Source organism: Scyliorhinus canicula, chromosome 19 (genome assembly GCF_902713615.1).
Source record: "Scyliorhinus canicula chromosome 19, sScyCan1.1, whole genome shotgun sequence".
In the NCBI taxonomy this organism is placed as follows: Eukaryota; Metazoa; Chordata; class Chondrichthyes; order Carcharhiniformes; family Scyliorhinidae; genus Scyliorhinus; species Scyliorhinus canicula.
Genome location: NC_052164.1, coordinates 50,835,417 through 50,854,952, shown reverse-complemented (window position 1 = coordinate 50,854,952; position 19,536 = coordinate 50,835,417). Strand labels below are relative to the sequence as shown.

The 19,536-nt window shown below is 44.9% G+C and overlaps 1 protein-coding gene across 1 annotated transcript in view; it reads right to left on the bottom strand.

Annotated features, from left to right (window-relative positions):
• The window catches only part of map3k3 (mitogen-activated protein kinase kinase kinase 3), a 194,056-nt gene that overhangs the window by 104,650 nt on the left and 69,870 nt on the right, over positions 1–19,536 (bottom strand). The window contains exon 7 of the mRNA XM_038778658.1: positions 17,250–17,370. Coding sequence (XP_038634586.1) covers positions 17,250–17,370 — 121 coding nt within the window. The remainder of the gene's footprint in view (positions 1–17,249; positions 17,371–19,536) is intronic.

The following is a 19,536-nucleotide window of genomic DNA, read 5'->3' as shown; positions in this document are numbered from 1 at the left end:
CATGCTACCGTGCTGCCCTTAAGGGTAGGAGGATTGGCCACACTAAATTGCCCCTTAATTGGAAAAATTAAAAAAAAATTGTTTTGGTCTATGTTAACATCCTCCCAAAGCTTGCCCAATGACTTTCTTCACATTACCGACAAAATAGTGAATGTCAACAGGCTATTGTGCAATACAGTGAAGTGGATTCCCATCAGCTGATACCTGCGTAGGTTATTTCCAGCAGGAGTGACTGGATTGTGATCAGACGCAGGGATCTTGGTGGTGTTGCCCCATCCCACACTCAAGAACAGCAAGAGCAGTGGTTGCTCTCACTGAAATCAGTTAAGAAAACATAGAGTCCATATTGAACCTTGGGGCCGGGAGGGGGGGGGGGGGGGGGGGGAAGGGAAGAGGGGGTTCAAGCGGGCAAGTGGTACCAATCAGCCAGGCTCACCCCAAAGTACTTTGTCAGAAGAAATGCTTAAAGATCCTACTTCACTATTTAAAGAGCAGGGAGGATTTGTCTAATGCTAGGCTAATATCCATTCTTCAAACACCCAGATTAATGCAGTGTTTTTCAAACTTTTTTTCTGGGGACCCATTTTTACCAACCGGCCAACATTCGAGACCCATGCCGGCCGACCTTTGGGATCCATGCCGGCCGACCTTCGTGACCCACCATTTTCTCTTGCTTTGTTTGCTGCTGACAAAATGGAGGAAAATTGCAATCGTGCCCAAAGTACGTGACTTGCTCTCTGCCTCCCTTCAGACAGGGAGATTACATTGCGTTTAAAAAAATCTTCTCCTGCTTCTCCCATTGCGCAAACCTACCTTGGCTAATAAATGGAAGGGTTCCAGATGCCTTCTTAATCACCTTAGCAATCTGTCCTGCTACCTTCAGGGATCTGTGGACATTCACTCCAACATCCCTCCCTTCCTCTGCACTTCTCAATATCCTCCCATTTGAAAGACATGAGGGATAAACTATTTGCTCCTGTATCAATTTGCATTTCATTCAATTCCGAGGAGTGGGCGGGTTGGCTGGCCAGAATGTTCTTTTGTTTCTCCACTTGTTTTCTCTCATGTACGAATAGTGCCTTATGCTCAACTGTGTTCCGAATGAAGCAAAAATGTGGACATGGGCTGGTGTGCCTGCATTTTTTTATATAGTCGCGGCCGTCATTTTGAAGGCCGCTTGCAGCCGGCATTGTTAAAAGCCGGCTGTTGCATGCGAATATGCGCAATCGGGAGCGCTGCGATGGACGGCTCCGCTACCCTCCCGACACCCACCCACGATTCACCCGCAGGTCACGACCCCGACTTTGAAATACCTGGATTAATGGATCACTAACCTCACTGCTGTTAGTGGGACCTTCCTAAACTCAAAAGTTGCTGTGTCTGCACATTATAACTGTTTTGAGTCATAGAGCTTTACAGTACAGGAAGAGGTCATTCGGCCCATCGAGTCTGTGCTGGTCATCAAGCATCTATCTATTCTTATCCTATTTTCCAGGACTTGGTCCGTAGCCTTGTATGTCATGCTCTTTCAAGTGCTCATCTAAATGATTCTTAAATGTTGTGAGGGTTCCTGCCCCTACCACCCTTTCAGGCAGTGAGTTCCAGATTCCCACCACCCTCTGCGTGAAAAAAATCCTCTGCCCTTGACTTTAAATCTATGCCCCCTTGTTATTGACCCTTCTAAGGGGAAATGTTTCTTCCCATCAACCCTATTTACATCCCTCATAATTTTGCACACCTCAATCAGGTCCCTCCCGCTTGTGCTCTTTGGAAAACAACCCTCGCCTAATCAGCCTTTTTCATATTGTCTGAAGTGTGTTGTGATGTCTGAGACATTGAAGGTGCTACATGGATGCGAGTGTTTTTTCTTCTTGATACCCGACAAGGTTGGCTTTCTGTGCAGCTGCACAGGCAGTGATGAATTGGAGGATGTTTCTTTAAGCAAGACATCAATACCACAGATGTGTTTACATATAATCAGGTTTGCTTAGATACTAAAGGGATATGTAACATTTCCAGAGATGCCCTTCTTTAGATGAGACAGTAACCGGTTACTTGTTTTGATGATTCAGGCTGTCAAAGATCATATGGCACTACTTGTCAAGTTCTCCCGACGTCCTCGCCGAAATGCTTTTCTCAATAATTGCTTATTCACCTCACTTTAGTTTTCACAGATTTGCTGAGCACATCATGTCTACTATTAATCAATTAATTAATTAATCAATCAATTAATCAATGTCAAATACAATTCACTGTCTGTGAAGGTGCTGGAGGTATTTGAAAGGCACAATTTATAAATGCATCTTTTTGTTTACCACGTCGACCTGGATTGCATGCTTTTGGAGAAAAATTCAAAAGAACAGCCTTCTTTACAATGAGTGCAGTTAAAAATATGCATAACTTTATTTTGTGTGCACAATTTTAAATGTAGCTTGGGGTTAATCATAGAACAATACTCTTTAGACTGAATGCCCTTTGAGATAATCGAGAATGAACAGTTCACAAAAACAAAAGATTTTACTTCAAGCTTTCATTTTCCTCCAAGTGAAAGAAACCAACAAGATAAATTAACATTTGGGTTCAAATGCATTACTACCTCCCCAAAACTTTCACTTTTTCAAACACATCCAAAGCACTCCTTCACACAATACTAAAAGCAATCGTTATCTGATTGGCCAGCCTCCAACTGCTATTGTGGAAACAACATCTTACTAACAGGAAGGGGAAGTCGCGCAGAGCAGTGTATATCAAAGGAAGTGAATGGAAAAACAAGAGCATTGAGATCTGGACCGTTTTCATCCTGCTCGATCGTTATCTCTCCCTACAAACACAAACGCGGCTAAATTCACACTATGTCTAAGATAAACAGACGCAGAGAGAAGAGTAAAACACTCCTCTGAAGGTCTGTGATGCAGCAGGTCAGCTCTGTCCTCACTAGGGGCTAATGTAAACGTGTATGATATCTATACACCCGGATACTGTAGAGGAAATTTTCAGGAATTCTCAATCACTGGATTCAGTCTAAAGACTGCTCATTCACACTGCAGCAAATGCATCACAAGCCCCAACAAGATGATGTTTGACCTTGCAACTTTCAAACTCCAGAGATACCATAAACATTTATAAAGGTGAAACAGACAATATGACCGCACATTGCTCTCTTAAATCTGGCAAGGTGTTGGGTGATATCCCCTACCAGGTGAGAACATCCTTATGAACTGGGTGTGAATGCATCACATATCCGCTCTAGCAGAGTGACCCGACAGCTCCAGCATAGCCCTTCCTTTCTTCTATCACCCTGCCAAAAACCAGGCAATCTATCTGCCTCTCTAATAAAAAAAAAATCTTATTTTAGACTGGCCAAATAATCCTAGCAACAGCTGGAAATGCAAGTTGTCCACCAGTCCAGAATACATAGTGACTATAAAAGGGTACATAGAGCGCCTGATAAGCCAGTCAATCCAGAGCAGCATGGAAGCTGAGAATACATTATTTATTGCCTAAGGATGAGAGCATCTGCGCTTGGCTGATATTCCTGGAATTGACTCTGAGATAAAAACTTGATGCTTTTAAAAAAAAGTAAATGTGAGATTTGAATAAAAAGTTATCTCTCGTAGCCCCCTCCTGAACTGCCTTCCCCTTTACTCTGATATTGCTCTTGCTACAAGTTAGAGCAATGGACCAAGACTTGTGCGACACTTACCTATAATTAGGTAACTTTTAATTGCTTTTTCCAATTCATTTACAGGATGTGGGCATCATTGGTTAGACAAGCAGTTATTGCCCATCTCTAATTGCCCTCCAGAAGGTGAGCTGCCTTCTTGAACAACTGCAGTGCTGTTCCAGGATTTTGAAACAGCGACATGTGTAAATGGTGATATATTTTCTTTTTTAAAAAAAAATAAACATTTTATTGAGGTATTTTTTGGTATTACAACAACAACACAATAAACAGTGTGCATGAAACTATAAACATAGTGCAAAAGCCGTCTCCCTCCCTTATAGGCCTCACCTTTATTAACCCCCTACTCTAAGCTAAACTAACCCCCCCCCCACTTCTGCTGACGATTAATTTTGCGCAAAGAAGTCGACGAATGGTTGCCACCTCCGAACGAACCCTAACAGTGACCCTCTCAAGGTGAACTTGATTTTCTCCAAACAGAGACAGCTAGCCATGTCCGATAGCCAGGTCTCCGACTTCGGGGGCTTTGAGTCCCTCGAAGCTAATAGTATCCATCTCCAGACTACCAGGGAAGCAAAGGCCAGAATGTCTGCCTCTTTCTCCTCCTGGATTCCCGGGTCTTCCGACACCCCGAAAATCGCCACCTCTGGACTCAGCGCCACCCTTGTTTTTAACACCGTGGACATGACATCTGCAAACCACAGCCAAAATCCCCTAAGCTTCGGACATGCCCAGAACATGTGGACATGGTTTGGTGGTCCTCCCGCACATTTTGCACACCTGTCTTCCACACTAAAGAATCTGCTTATCCACTGTCATGTGAGCCCAGTGAACAACCTTAAATTGTATCAGGCTGAGCCCGGCACATGTTGTGGACGAGTTGACTCTACTCAACACGTCCACCCATAGACCATCCTCTATCTCTCCTCCCAGCTCCTCCTCCCACTTGTGCTACCGCTCCTCGGTCTGTGTCTCCTCTGACCCCATAAGTTCCTTGTAAGTGTCTGAGACGCTCCCTTCTCCTACCCACCCTCTAGAAACTACCCTGTCCTGAATTCCCCCTTCGCGATAGGAAGTCCCGCACCTGCAGATACCTGAATTTGTTTTCCCTCGCCACCCCAAACTTCTCCTCCAGCGCCGTCATACTCGGAAAGCTCCCCTCTATAAACATATCCCCCATCCTCTCAATCCCTACTCTCCACCATATCCGGAACCCCCATCCATACTTCTCGGGGCAAACCGGTGATTATTATAGATTGGGGACCAGACTGATGCTCCCTCTACTCCCACATGTCTCCTCCATTGCCCCCAGACTCTCAGGGCCACCACTACCATGGGGCTGGTGGAGCACCGTGCCGGCGGGAACGGCAGAGGCACAGTTACCAACGCCCCCAAACTGGTGCCCTTGCATGAAGCCGCCTCCATACGCTCCCATGCTAACTCCTCCCCCACCACCCACTTCCTGATCATGGCTATATTCACCGCCCAGTAATAGTTACTAAAATTTGGCAGCGCCAGCCCGCCCTCTCCCCGACACCACTCAAGCATTACCTTCCTTAGCCGCGGGGTCTTGCCCGCCCAAACACAGCGAGAGATCACTTTGTTGACCCGTTTAAAAAAGGACCGCGGAATAAAGATGGGGAGACATTGAAACACGAACATGAATCTCGGGAGGACCGCCATCTTCACCGCCTGCACCCTGCCAGCTAATGACAACGGAAGCGCGTCCCATCTCCGAAAATCATCTTTCATTTGGTCTACCAGCCGGGCCAATTTATGCAGCCGGTCCCATTCCCGCGCCACTTGAATGCCTAGATACCTAAAGCTTCCCCCGACTAACCTAAACGGCAGCCCCCCAATCGCTTCTCCTGTCCCCTCGCCTGGATCGCAAACATCTCACTTTTCCCCATATTTATCTTATACCCCAAAAACCTGCCAAATTCCCCTGGAATCCTCATGATTTCTTCCTTCCCCTCGAATGGGCCTGTTACATACAAAAGCAGGTCATTTGCACAAAGCGAGACTCTATGCTCTACCCACACACCTCCTCCCTCCCCCCCCCCCCCCACCAGACCAGCCCCTTGAGGTGCAGTCTAAAATAGTCCAATGTTGTCATATTCGTACATTATTTCTCTAATAATTATAAGAAAGTCAGCATTAAGGCACTTTACCTGAATGCTCGTAGCATTCGTAACAAAGTTGATGAATTAACAGCACAAATCATCGCGAATGAATATGACTTGATAGCCATTACGGAGACATGGTTGCAGGATGGTCACGACTGGGAGTTAAATATCCATGGGTACCAGATGCTTCGGAGGGATAGACAGGTATGCAAGGGAGGTGGAGTAGCACTAATAATCAAGGACGACATCAGGGTGGCATTGAGGGATGATAAAGGTTCTATGGAGAATGAGGTTGAATCCATTTGGGTAGAAATGAGAAATTCTAAGAAGAAAAAGACACTGATAGGCGTAGTCTATAGGCCACCAAATAATAGCATCACACTGGGACAGGCAGTTAATGAAGAGATAACTAATGCCTGTGAAACTATATGCCTGCATATAGATTGGTCAAATCAGCTCAGTTAGGGTAGCCTTGAAGAGGAGTTCGTTGAATGTATCCGGGATAGTTTTTTGGAACAATATGTAATGGAACCGACGGGAGAGCAAGCTATCCTAGATCTGGTCCTGTGTAATGAGGCAGGAATAATTAATGACCTCATCGTTAGGGATCCTCTTGGGAGGAGTGATCACAGCATGGTTGAATTTAGTATACAGATGGAGAGTGTGATGATAGAATCCAATACCATGGTCCTATGCTTGAACAAAGGGGACTACGATAGAATGAGGAAGGACCTCGCTAAAGTAGACTGGAAACAAATATTTTATGGTAGGACAGTTGAGGAGCAGTGGAGTACTTTCAAAGAAATCTTTCATAGTGCTCAACAAAATGATATTCCAGTGAGAAGGAAGAATTGTAAGAAAAGAGGTAATCTACCATGGGTGTCTCAGGAGATACATGAGGCTGTCAAATTGAAAGAGAAGGCTTACAAAGTGGCCAAGGTCAGCGGGAAACTAGAAGATTGGGCAAACTTTAACGGTCAGCAGAAAGCCACATAAAGAGCCATAAAGAAAAGTAAGATAGAACACGAAAAAAAACTGGCACAGAATATAAGGACAGATAGCAAAAGTTTTTATAATTATATAAAACTAAAGAGTGGTTAAAGTAAACATTGGTCCATTAGAGGATGAGAGTGGTCATTTAGTTATGGGATATGATGAAATGGCAGAGGCCCTGAACAAATATTTTGTATCGGTCTTCACAGTTGAGGACACTAATAACATGCCAGCAATTGACCGAGAGAAGAAGGTAGCTGAGGACCTGGAAACCATTACTATAACGAAAGAGCAAGTGTTGGGCAAGCTAATGGAGCTCAGGATAGATAAGTCTCCTGGCCCTGATGGAATGCATCCCAGGGTTCTGAAAGAGATGGCTGGAGTAATACAGATGCACTGGCGGTATTTTCCAAAATTCGCTGAACACTGGGGCAGTCCCAGAGGATTGGAAAACAGCAAATGTGACGCCACTGTTTAAAAAGGGAAGTAGACAAAAGATGGAGAATTATAGACCGGTCAGCTTAACCTCTGTCGTGGGGAAGATGCTCGAGTCTATTATCAAGAAAGAGATAGGAGGGCACCTCGATAGAAATTGTCCCATTGGACGGACGCAGCATGGATTCATGAAGGGCAGGTCATGCTTGACGAATCTCTTGGAATTCTATGAAGACATTTCGAGCAAGGTAGTCAAAGGGGACCCAGTGGATGTGGTGTACCTAGATTTCCAAAAGGCCTTTGACAAGGTACCGCACAAGAGGCTGCAGCATAAGATAAGGATGCATGGTGTTAAGGGTAGAGTACTAGCATGGATAGAGGATTGGTTGTCTAACAGGAAACAAAGAGTGGGAATAAATGAGTGCTATTCTGGCTGGCAATCAGTGACGAGTGGTGTGCCTCAGGGATCAGTGTTGGGACCACAATTATTTACAATTTATATAGACAATTTGGAGTTGGGAACTACATGTAAGGTATCCCAAGTTTGCAGATGACACGAAGGTGTGTGGCAGAGCAAAGTGTACTGAGGACTGTAAAACCTTACAGAGGAACATTGACACATTGAGTGAGTGGGCAAAGGTCTGGCAGATGGAGTATAATGTCAATAAGTTTGAAGTCGTGCATTTTGGTAGGAGTAACAATAGAACGGATTATTACTTAAATGGTAAAAAGCTGCAGCATGCTGCTATGCAGAGGGACCTGGGTGTACTTGTGCATGAGTCACAGAAGGTTGGTCTGCAGGTGCAACAAGTAATTAGGAAGGCAAATGGAATTTTGTTCTTCATTGCGAAGGGGATTGAGTTTAAAAGTAGAGAGGTAATGTTGCAGTTGTACAAGGTGCTGGTGAGGCCACACCTGGAGTACTGTGTGCAGTTTTGGTCTCCACACTTGAGAAAGGATGTGCTAGCACTAGAGGGGGTGCAGAGGAGGTTCACTAGGCTGATTCCGGAGTTGAGGGGGTTATCGTATGAGGAGAGGCTGAGTAGATTGGGATTACATTCACTGGAATGCAGAAGGTTGAGGGGGGATCTAATAGAAACATATAACATTTTGAAGGGAATGGATAAGATAGAAGTAGAAAGGATGTTTCCAGTGGTAGGGGAAAGTAGGACAAGAGGGCATAGCCTCAAGATTAGGGGAGCAGATTTAGGACTGAATCAAGGAGGAACTTCTTCACCCAGAGGGTGGTTGAAGTATGGAATTCCCTACCGAAAGTAGTAGACGCTACTTCATTGAATATATTTAAAGATAGGGTAGATGTTTTTTTGAAAAATAAAGGAATTACGGGATATGGCGAGAATGCGGGTAAGTGGTTCTGAGACCACGAAAAGATCAGCCATGATCTTATAGAATGGCGGAGCAGGCTCGAAGGGCCGGACGGTCTACTTCTGCTCCTAGTTCTTATAAGCTTGCCACAGGAGCCTGATACAGCAACCTGACCCAGTCAACAAAGGCCTGCCCAAATCCGAACCGTCCCAGTACCTCCCACAGATAATCCCATTCTACCCGATCAAAAGCCTTTTCTGCATCCATTGCGATCACTACCTCCACCTCCATAACTTCCGGGAGCATCATGATCACATTTAACAGCGTTCTTACATTGGCCACCAACATTGGCCTACCCTTAAAAAAAACCCATCTGGTCCTCCCCAATAACGTCGGAACACAATCCTCAATCCTGGAGGAAAACATTTTGGTCAGCAGTTTGGTGTCCACATTCAACAGGGATATCAGCCTGTAGGACCCACACAGCTCCGGGTTCTTGTGCTGCTTCAGAATCATCGAAATCGTGGCCTGTGACATAGTTGGGGGCAGCACCCCTCTTTCCCTTGCCTCATTGAACATCCTCATCAACAGAGGCCCCAATATCCCAGAGAACTTTTTATAAAACTCCACTGGGCACCTGTCTGACCCTGGGGCTTTACCCAACTGCATGGCCTTCAGACCCTCCACTGTCCCTTCCAACCTGATCGGGGCCCCCAGCCCTTCCACCAGCTCCCCGTCCACCTTTGAGAAATTTAGCCCCCCCCCCCCCCCCCCCCCCCAAGAAGTGCCTCATCCCCTTTGGCCCCGTAGGGGGTTCCGACTTATACAGCCTACTGTAGAAATCCCTAAACGCCTTATTCACCCCTGCTGAAACTTCAACCAGGTTCCCACTAATTCCCCTTTCTCAGCTGCTCCACCGCCCTCTCTGTGGTTAACAAGCCAAACTCCGCCTGTAGCCTCCGCCGTTCCCTTGAAAGCTCTGCCTCTGGGGTCTCCGCAGACCTCCTAACGGTCTGTAGTATCTCCTTAACCAGTTGGTACATCTCTGCCCTGTCTACCTTCTCCCTATGGGCCCGTATTGAGATCAGCTCCCCTCTAACCACCACCTTCAGTGCTTCCCAGACCATCACTGCTGAAATTTCCTCTGTGTCGTTGACCTGCAGGTAGTTCTGAATACATTTCCTCAGCCGCTCGCACACTACTTCATCCGCCAAAAGTCCCACATCTAACCTCTAATGCGGGCGCTGGTTACTGTCTTTACTAAGCTGCAGGTCAACCCGCCCATCAGCTCCATTAACCCTCTTAGTTCCTTTGCCATTGCTGGCACCCTGCCTGTTTTCGAGCTTTACTGGTCCAGGCCAGTGTCAATAACTGTGTTGAAGTCCCCTCCCATGACCAACCTGTGCACGTCCAGGTCCGGTATCTTCCCCAGCATTCTCTTTATAAACTCCACATCATCCCAATTTGGCGCACACACATTTACTAATACCACCTGCACCCCCTCCAGTTTCCCGCTGACCATAATGTACAACCTCCCACATCCGAAACTATTCTACCCGCATCAAACACCATCCGCTTATTGATCAGGATCGTGACCCCTCTAGTCTTTGAATCCAGTCCCGAGTGAAAGACCTGATTGACCCAGCCTTTCCTCAATCTAATCTGGTCAGTTACTCTAAAGTGCGTCTCCTGCAACATTACCACGTCCGCCTTCAGTCCCAGAAGATGTGCAAACACGCATGCCCTCTTGACCGGCCCATTTAACCCTCGAACATTCCAGGTGATCAGCCTAGTTGGGGGGCTCATTGCCCCCCCACATTGCCGATCAGCCATCCCCTTTTTTGGGCCCACCTCCAGCCCATGCTCCGTGCCTCCAGCAGCCTGCCCCCAGGCAGCCTCCGCCCCCAACCTCCTCTGTCCCTTGGCCCAAGTCCCTCCCTCGTCAGCAGAACACCCCCCACCCCCCCCCCCCCCCAGTAACAACACTCTGTAACCCAACCCCTTTGATAAACCGAACATATGCACCCCCCCCACTGCGCTTCCGTGAGCTAGCCCGCCCAGCTAGCTTGGTGCTTGATAGTCTGCCACCTATTGTTCCCTCCCCACCCACCCGCCCCCATACAAACATACCCCAACATCAAACAATACCCACACAATTGCCCAACAGAAAAACACCAAAATCTAAACAAGCACACCTCCATCCCCCAACAGTGCAAATGAAAAACTTAACTCACTCAGCTCTGCCACTGGTCCCAAATCAACACAGAAGGCATTACAAACAGCATCCACAAAACGAAAAACAAGAAACTTTTTTTTTAAAAGAACTGAGAAACCAAAAGAAAATAAAACATGAACGCTGCAGAAAAGTTCAAAAGTTCTCAGTCCACCACCAGTCCTTTCCTATTCACGAAGTCCAGCGCGTCCTCAGGCGACTCAAAGACGGGCTGGATACAACAGTTCGAACTTCACCTTTTTCTTAAAAAGGATCGACCTAATCTGGTTGAAGCCTGCTCTTCTCCTGGCCACCTCCACACTTCGATCTTGGTAAACCCGCAGGATGCTACTGTCCCATTTACAGCTCCATGTCTGCTTGGCCCACTGTAGTATGCACTCCTTATCCAAGTACCTGCGGAATCTCACCACCTTTGTCCTCGGGGGGGGGGGGGTCTCCCGTCCGCGGCTTCCTCGCGAGTGCTCTGTGAGCCCTGTCCACCTCCAAGGGTATGCCCCATCCCCCAGCAGCTTCTCAAACATATCTGCGATGTACAGCCCAGCGTCCGATCCTTTGGATCCTCCGGGAGCCCAACGATTCTCAAGTTCTGCGGTGGGACCTATTCTCTAGGTCCTCCACCTTCTCCAGGAGGTTCTTCTGCTGGTCTCTCAACATCCCCACCTCCAACTCCACCGCAGTTTGAAGTTCCTCCTGCTCAGCCAGCGCCTTCTCCACCTTCTGTATTGCCCGATCTTGGGCGTCCAATCTAAGCTCCAGCCGCTCAATTGTCTCTTTTATCGGGTCTAAGCAGTCCCGTTTCTGCTGAGCAAAGCCTTCCTGAATAACTTGCATCAGCAGCTCCATTGGCCACTGGGTCGACAAACCAGAGGTCCGGTCCTCCGCCATGCTGTCTCCCGCTGCAGCTTCAGCCCAAGCTTTCTCTGTCTTTCTGTTTCTGCCTTTACGAGCACTTCTAGTCCTTCTCTCCATGCACCGATGTGGGAATTCAGTACACAATTGCCTCGGTCTCCAGTTTTACAGTTCAAGTCCGGTAGAAAATCGGGGGATAAGGTCCAAAATTCCGACCCGAGCGGGAGCCACCAAATATGCGACTTACTCCTTCATAGCGCCACCGGAAGTCAATGGTGATATATTTTCAAGTCAGGATGGTGTGTGGTTTGAATGGGAACCTCCAGGTGATGATACCCAGAGTGGGACAGAAGGGACAGAGTGTACAAGCATAAAAAACAGCAATAAATAGGGTCAAAAAGGGAAACAATGGTTACAAGGCAAAATTAATTGTTCTTTACTTAATTGTCCTTCCTAGCATTTCGCATAAAATAAATGAATTAACAGCACAAATTGAAGTTAATGATCTTATAGCCATTACAGAGACGTGGTTACAAGATCATCAAAACTGGGAACTAAATATTCAGAGGTTTGTGACTTTTCGTAAGGACAGGCATGAAGGAAAAGGTGGTGGGGTAGCTTTGTAAATATGAAATGGAATTGCAAGAAATGATCTGGGATCCGATGATGTAGAATCCATTTGGATAGAGATAAGAAATAACAAAGGGAAAACGACATCGTGGGAGTAGTCTATACGTCCCCTAACAGTTATTATACTTTAGGACAGAAAATAAATCAGGAGATAATAAAGGCATGTAAAAAAGACAGCACTTTAATCATGGGTGACTTTAATCTTCATGTAGACTGTTAAGTTCAAATTGGCAGAGGTAGCCAAGAGGAAGCATTCATAAAAGTGCATTCGAGACAGTTTCCTAGAACAATATGTTGTGGTTCCAACCAGGAATCAGGCTATTTTGGATTTGGTACTGTGTAATGAGGTGGGTTTAATAAACAATCCAAGTAAAAGATCCCCGAGGAAGCAGTGATCATAACATGGTAGAACTTTGCATTCAATTTGAAAGTGAGAAACTTGGGTCTGAAACAACTGCGCTACAATAAATAAAGGTAATTATAAAGGAATGAGTGAAAAGTTGGCTGGAGTGCATTGGGAAAGGATTTACAGGAAAGATGATCAGAAATGACAGACATTTTGGAAAATTATTCATGACTCACAATAAAAAATGTCCCAGAGAGGAAGGCGAATTTTAGGAAAGGGATAAATCAACCATAGTTAACCAAGGAAGTGAAGGACAGTATTAAACCGAAAGTAAAAACAGAATATGACTTAATGGTAAGTCAGAGGATTGGGAATGTTTTAAGAACTAGCAAAAGATGACCAAAAAAAATAAAGAGGGTGAAGATTAACTATGAGAGTAATAAAAATAGATAGCAAGAGTTTCCTGAAGGAAGTAAAAAAAAAAAGGTGTTACGACACCCTGGGCTAGGGCGCGGTCAATTCCAGCCCCACAGACCCCGGAATCCCATCAAAAGTGAATTAAGCAATAATTCGTATATAATATGCATAATCTTTGGCTCCTTAACTGCTCAATAGGTTATAGCCACCAGGTTTGTAATTTGAACAATAACCGCTTATTTACAACAGAAACACAGTTGAAATATGCAATAATTATAAAGGAATTACAGCCAGAAAATCTGCTACCACTCCACCCCGCCTATCTGCCGTCACATCCTCTAAGACCATAAGACTTAGGAGCAGAAGTAGGCCATCCGGCCCATCGAGTCTGCTCTGCTATTCAATCATGGCAGATATGTTTCTCATCAACTTCTCCTGCCTCCTCCCTAGAACCCTTGATCCCCATATTAATAAAGAATTTATCTATCTCTACTTTAAAGACATTCAATGACTTGGATGCCACAGCCTTCTGCGGCAATGAGTTCCACAGATCCACTACCCTCTGGCTGAAGAATTTCCTCATCTCTGTTTTAAAGGATCATCCCTTCAGTCTGAGGTTGTCCCCTCAGCTTCTAGTTTCTCCTGCTAGTAGAAAGATCCTCTCCACTTTCACTCTATCTAGATCTTTTAGACACACAAAAGGCAGACAAACACAGAGAGAGGTAAAATAAGAGGGATTAAGATGAAAAGAGGGAGTTCCTTGCTTCTGATGTTGAAGTCCTTGCAGCAGGCTGTCTCCCAGGATGCTTAAGGATTGAAGCCACCTGTGTAATGTTAGAGATGGTCTTCTGGCAGCAGCATTTAGTCAGTAGTCCCAAGACAATAGGATTTCCTCTGGAGAAGCACTTTAACTTTTATCAACCTGGGCCCTCACTCAATAACATTTGAAAAATAGTCAAGGAGCGGGAAATAAAAAATACAATAACAATCGCTAGGAGACAAAATGGGGCTAAAGGCAGATAAGTCACTTGGACTGATGGGTTGCATCGCAGGATTCTGAAGGAAGTAGCTGCAGGGATAGGGAATGCACTGGTAGTAATCTTCCAAGAATCCTTAAATTCTGGTAAAGTCCCAGAGGATTGGAAAACTGCCAATGTGACACATTTATTCAAAAAAGGAGGGAGACAAAAAAACAAGTAACTATCGGCCAGTTAGCTTAACTCCTGTCATTGGGACAATTTTAGTCTATTATAAAGATTTAAAGCAGAGGATTTAGAAATGCATAATATAATCAAGCCAAGTTAACATGGCTTCACGAAGAGGAAATAATATCGGGCAAATTAATTAGAATTCTATGAGGCGAGGGCGGCACTGAGGCTGAGTGGTTAGCACTGCTGCCTCACGGCACTGAAGATCCGGGTTCGATCCCGACCCTGGGTCACTGTCCGTGTGAAGTTTGCACATTCTCCCCGTGTTTGCGTGGGTCTCACCCCCACAACCCAAAGATGTGTAGGCTAGGTGGACTGGCCACGTTAAATTGTTTCTTAATTGGAAAAAAAAAATTGGGTTCTCTAAATAAAAAAAAGGATTCTATGAGGTAGAAACGAGCAGGCTAGATGAAGGGAAACCAGTAGATGTAACATACTTGGATTTCCAAAAAGCGTTTGAAAAGGTACCACACAAAATATGGCACCGGAGCGTGGTGACTCCCTGCAAGCTCTCCCAAACAGATCCTCTTTTTACATCTCTTATAAACCTACTAATCTTTTAAAATGTAATTCTAACGCTAGCATTATCACTAACCTTTCTCTTTTATCCCTTGCAGGTTTGAAGTTCTTCCGAGGCCCGTGAGGAGACCTTTTAACCCGACTCGACCTTACCTGGCTGCACTCCTGATGCTATGTATTTACACTGTGGACCTTGTGCTTCCCTTTTATGTATTTTCTTTTAATTTTCTTTTTCTTTAAATGTACTAAATGACCAGCTCGTAGAAAAATACTTTTTACGGTACACATGACAATAAACAGATCCAATACAACCCAGTAGGAGCACTCTCATCCAAGTCGGAAACTTGTGGGTTCCAGCCCCATCCCAGAGACTTGGGTGCAAACGATGGGCTGACAATCCTTAATTGGGCTGAAGTCTTTCAAAGAAATATCTGCTTCACATCTAAAGCTGCGGACCTGCTGATTTTTGATTGCTTAGCTCCTGTATAAAATACCGTCATAAAATATGCATGCATTGCAAATGTACTCTCCTTTTGTTTCACTCTTGCAAAATAAACACACTTTTCTTCATTTTTGCTAAGAATGTCACTGGTAAGGCCTGCATTAAATGCCCATTCCTAATTGCCCGAGAGGTAGTGCTGAGCCACCTTCTTAAATTGCTGCACACTCCTGATGTAGGTACATTCACAATGGTGTTAGATAGGAAGTTCCAGCATTTTAACTTGACATTTCAGCAATGGCAGATACAGAGGTTCCAAGTTCCTACGGTGTTATGTTACTGGCATGCATAATAAAGAAAGCAAATGGAATGTTGGCAATTATAGCTGAAGGTGAGACCACACCTGGAGCATTGTGCACAGTTTTGGTCCCCTTATTTGAGGAAAATGTAGTGGCATTGGAGGCAGTTCAGAGGAGGTTCACTAGGTTGATTCCAGAGATTAGGGGTTTATCGTATGAAGAGAGATTGAACAGTTTAGGCCTATATTCTAGAGTTTAGAAGAATGAGGGGAAATCAAATGGAGGAATGCAAGATGATAAAAGATATGGATAAAGTAGGCGTGGAGCAGATGCTTCCTCATGTGGGGCATTCTAGAACGAGGTAGCCTTAAGATCAGAGGTAGCAAATTTAAAACAGAATTGAGGAGAAACTACTTCTCCCAAAGGGTTGTGAATCTGTGGGATTCGCTACCAGAGTGCGATGAATGCTGGGACAGTGAGTAAATTTGAGGAGTTAAGACAGATTTATAATTGGTAATGGGTTGAAGGGTTATGAAGAACGGGCAGGTCGATGGAGCCAAGGCCAGGATGGGCTCAGCCATGATTGAATGGCGGAGCAGACTCAATGGGCCAAATGGCCTAATTCTGCTCCTATACCTTATGAGCTACTTTCCAAGGGCATTTTATTCAGGGCCTTGTCTAAATACAATCAATAAACACTTGCAACCAGCACATATCCATGAATTGGTCATTTCACATTCCACTAACTCAGCTATATTCCGACAAAATACCCAGTATGTCCTAAAATCAAACAATTTAATCAAGCACTCACACAGCTATTGTATTTTGTAACTGGATGGTGAGCTATCCAGAAATGTAATGTCTTCTTTGGGGCAGCACAGTAGCATGGTGGTTAGCATAAATGCTTCACAGCTCCAGGGTCCCAGGTTCGATTCCCGGCTGGGTCACTGTCTGTGCGGAGTCTGCACGTCCTCCCCGTGTGTGCGTGGGTTTCCTCCGGGTGCTCCGGTTTCCTCCCACAGTCCAAAGATGTGCGGGTTAGGTGGATTGGCCATGATAAATTGCCCGTAGTGTCCTAAAAAGTAAGGTTAAGGGGGGGGGTTGTTGGGTTACGGGTATAGGGTGGATACGTGGGTTTGAGTAGGGTGATCATGGCTCGGCACAACATCGAGGGCCGAAGGGCCTGATCTGTGCTGTACTGTTCTATGTTCTTTTGCATGGTCCCAAGACTGGGACAGTATAATTTATTAGAAAAATGCATGCAGGCATGAAGGGCCTTCACTTATCTCTCAAAAACAGAGAGTCTGCATATTGCTTTTCCAGGCATTCATGCTTGAGATTGGACTGCCTGGTTTATGACCAGAAGTTTGACCACCATGCATTTAAATAACCACATCAATGAAGCCCGATTGGGGCCTATGGGGCCTAATTAACACCTTAATTCCCAGACAGTTTTAGAACATTTTAAAAGTCATGTCAAAACTTTACTTTAAAAGCTAATCTTACAGAATCATTGGCAGAACCAACACTGAATCAGTACTCCAAACTCCTATTCCTATTAGGCACCATGAAAATTCTGCTCAACTTTCAGGAAAAAAAACTAAAATGGTTAAATAAATAAATCCTAGTGCTGAACGGGAAACATTCCTGAAAATTCTCAAGTTACAAAGCCTTATTTACATCCCATTACTTATACTCGAAGCGCTGCTTTAACATACTTTCAAATTGCTGAAGACCTGGTACTCACCAACAGAGAGGTGCCTGCCTCGTGACTCTGATGGCTGGTAGATGGTGCTGAGAATGTCTCCCACCGACTGAGAAGCCTTAATGCGGACCTGTTTTGTAACGACGGAAGAAGCTGGTGATGTCTAGGATTCGGAGAAAAGGAATTAGATGTGTACGTCCAAAGTTCATCACATCCACGTTACAAACCTGGCAATGACAGTAGTACCAAATCCCTTAAGGATCTCTGGCTGAATGCTGGTACTACAGCTGCTCTTCCAGAAAGAAAAGCTGAAAAGCTACCTCTTAGTCAGTGCTGGGACCTTTGCTGTTCCTAATATATATATAAATGATTTGGAGGAAAATGTAACTGGTCTGATTAGTAAGTTTGCAGACGACACAAAGGTTGGTGGAATTGCAGATAGCGATGAGGACTGTCAGAGGATACAGCAGAATTTAGATCGTTTGGAGACTTGGGTGGAGAGATGGCAGATGGAGTTCAATCTGGAGAAATGTGAGGTAATGCATTTTGGAAGGTCTAATACAGGTAGGGAATATACAGTGAATGGTAGAACCCTCAAGAGTATTGACAGTCAGAGAGATCTTGGTGTACAGGTCCACAGGTCACTGAAAGCGGCAACACAGGTGGAGAAGGTAGTCAAGAAGGCAGACGGCATGCTTGCCTTCATTGGCCAGGGCATTGAGTATAAAAATTGGCAAGTCAAGTTGCAGCTGTATAGAACCTTAGTTAGGCCACACTTGGAGTATAGTGTTCAATTCTGGTCGCCACACTACCAGAAGGATGTGGAGGCTTTAGAGAGGGTGCAGAAGAGATTTACCAGGATGTTGCCTGGTATGGAGGGCATTCGCTATGATGAGAGGTTAAATAAACTCAGTTTGTTCTCATTGGAATGACAGAGGTTGAGGGGCGCCTGATAGAGGTCTACAAAATTCTGAGGGGCATAGACAGAGTGGATCGTCAGAGGCTTTTTCCCAGGTTAGAGGGGTCAATTACTAGGGGGCATAGGTTTAAGTGCGAGGAGCAAGGTTTAGAGGAGATGTACGAGGCAAGTTTTTTTTACACAGTGGTTGCCTGAAACCCGCTGCTGGAGGAAGTGGTGGAAGCAGGAATGATAGTGACATTTAAGGGGCAGCTTGACAAATACATGAATAGGATGGGAATAGAGGGATACGGACCCAGGAACTGTAGAAGATTTTAGTTTAGATGGGCAGCATGGTCGGCGCAGGCTTGGAGGGCCGAAGGGCCTGTTCCTGTGCTGTACTTTTCTTTGTTATTTGTCACTCTAGCTGCTGGAGCACTGGGTGGAGGACAGGCAGAAAAAGCGCATGCTGTAAAACATAGTGGGGCAAACCAATTTGCAACAGATCTTATAATTACATCCCCTCTTCACCCATCGAGTCATGCAAATGTTATTCAATATAGTTAGTGGAGGAACTACCAAATAGATTGAGTCAAAAACTATTAGCAAACTAGTTGAGGTTTTATGACAAACCGAGAGATTCAAGTACACTTTTACTGATGTATGCTTTTTATTTCCTGACACAAGTAAAACAATATTTCAAATTCTGAAGCTGCCATGGTGGGATTTGAGCTCATGATCCCTGTATCTCTCTCCAGTAACATTGCCACTAAACTGCCAGAGTGCATGATGTTTCATGATAGAATAGCCTGTGAGCAGTAATCATCAAGGCTCACACATGAAGAATGGTGCAATAGCGCAGTTCAGCTGGCACCTACAGAACTACAAAAAAAAAAATCAGGGGAGAAGGGAAATAAATTGGAAAAATAAAATTGATAAAATGCAGCACAGTTGGACGGGGAAACATTGAACGTATTTTTAAATTGTTCATTTTATTAGCATACCTTTGCTTGAAAAGTTGATTTGAATGAACTGAGACCACAATCACCATTACACCAATTATCTGCAATGCTGCTGAATGTGGTGTTTGCACTATAACATTATGTCTATGACAGTATAAATTTATTGTTTAAGATTTACTGTGTACAATCAGTTCAGCCCTAGTTCCCAATTTGAATATTTTTCTGTTGTGTTTTACTGGCACTAATATGTTCAATCTTAAACTTGCTAAAAAGGAGAAAGTGACAGTAAACAGTAAGGGATCCAAAATTATGTGCACTCATTCTCACTACGTATTATTTCCTGAACTTGTTTTACTGCAGGGATAAAACTATAGGACCACATATTTTTTTTAAAAATGCAATTAGTCAGCAGATGTTGGTGACGTTATGCAGGGGCTGGCAGAGGTTGCCAATGGCAAAGAGTTTACTG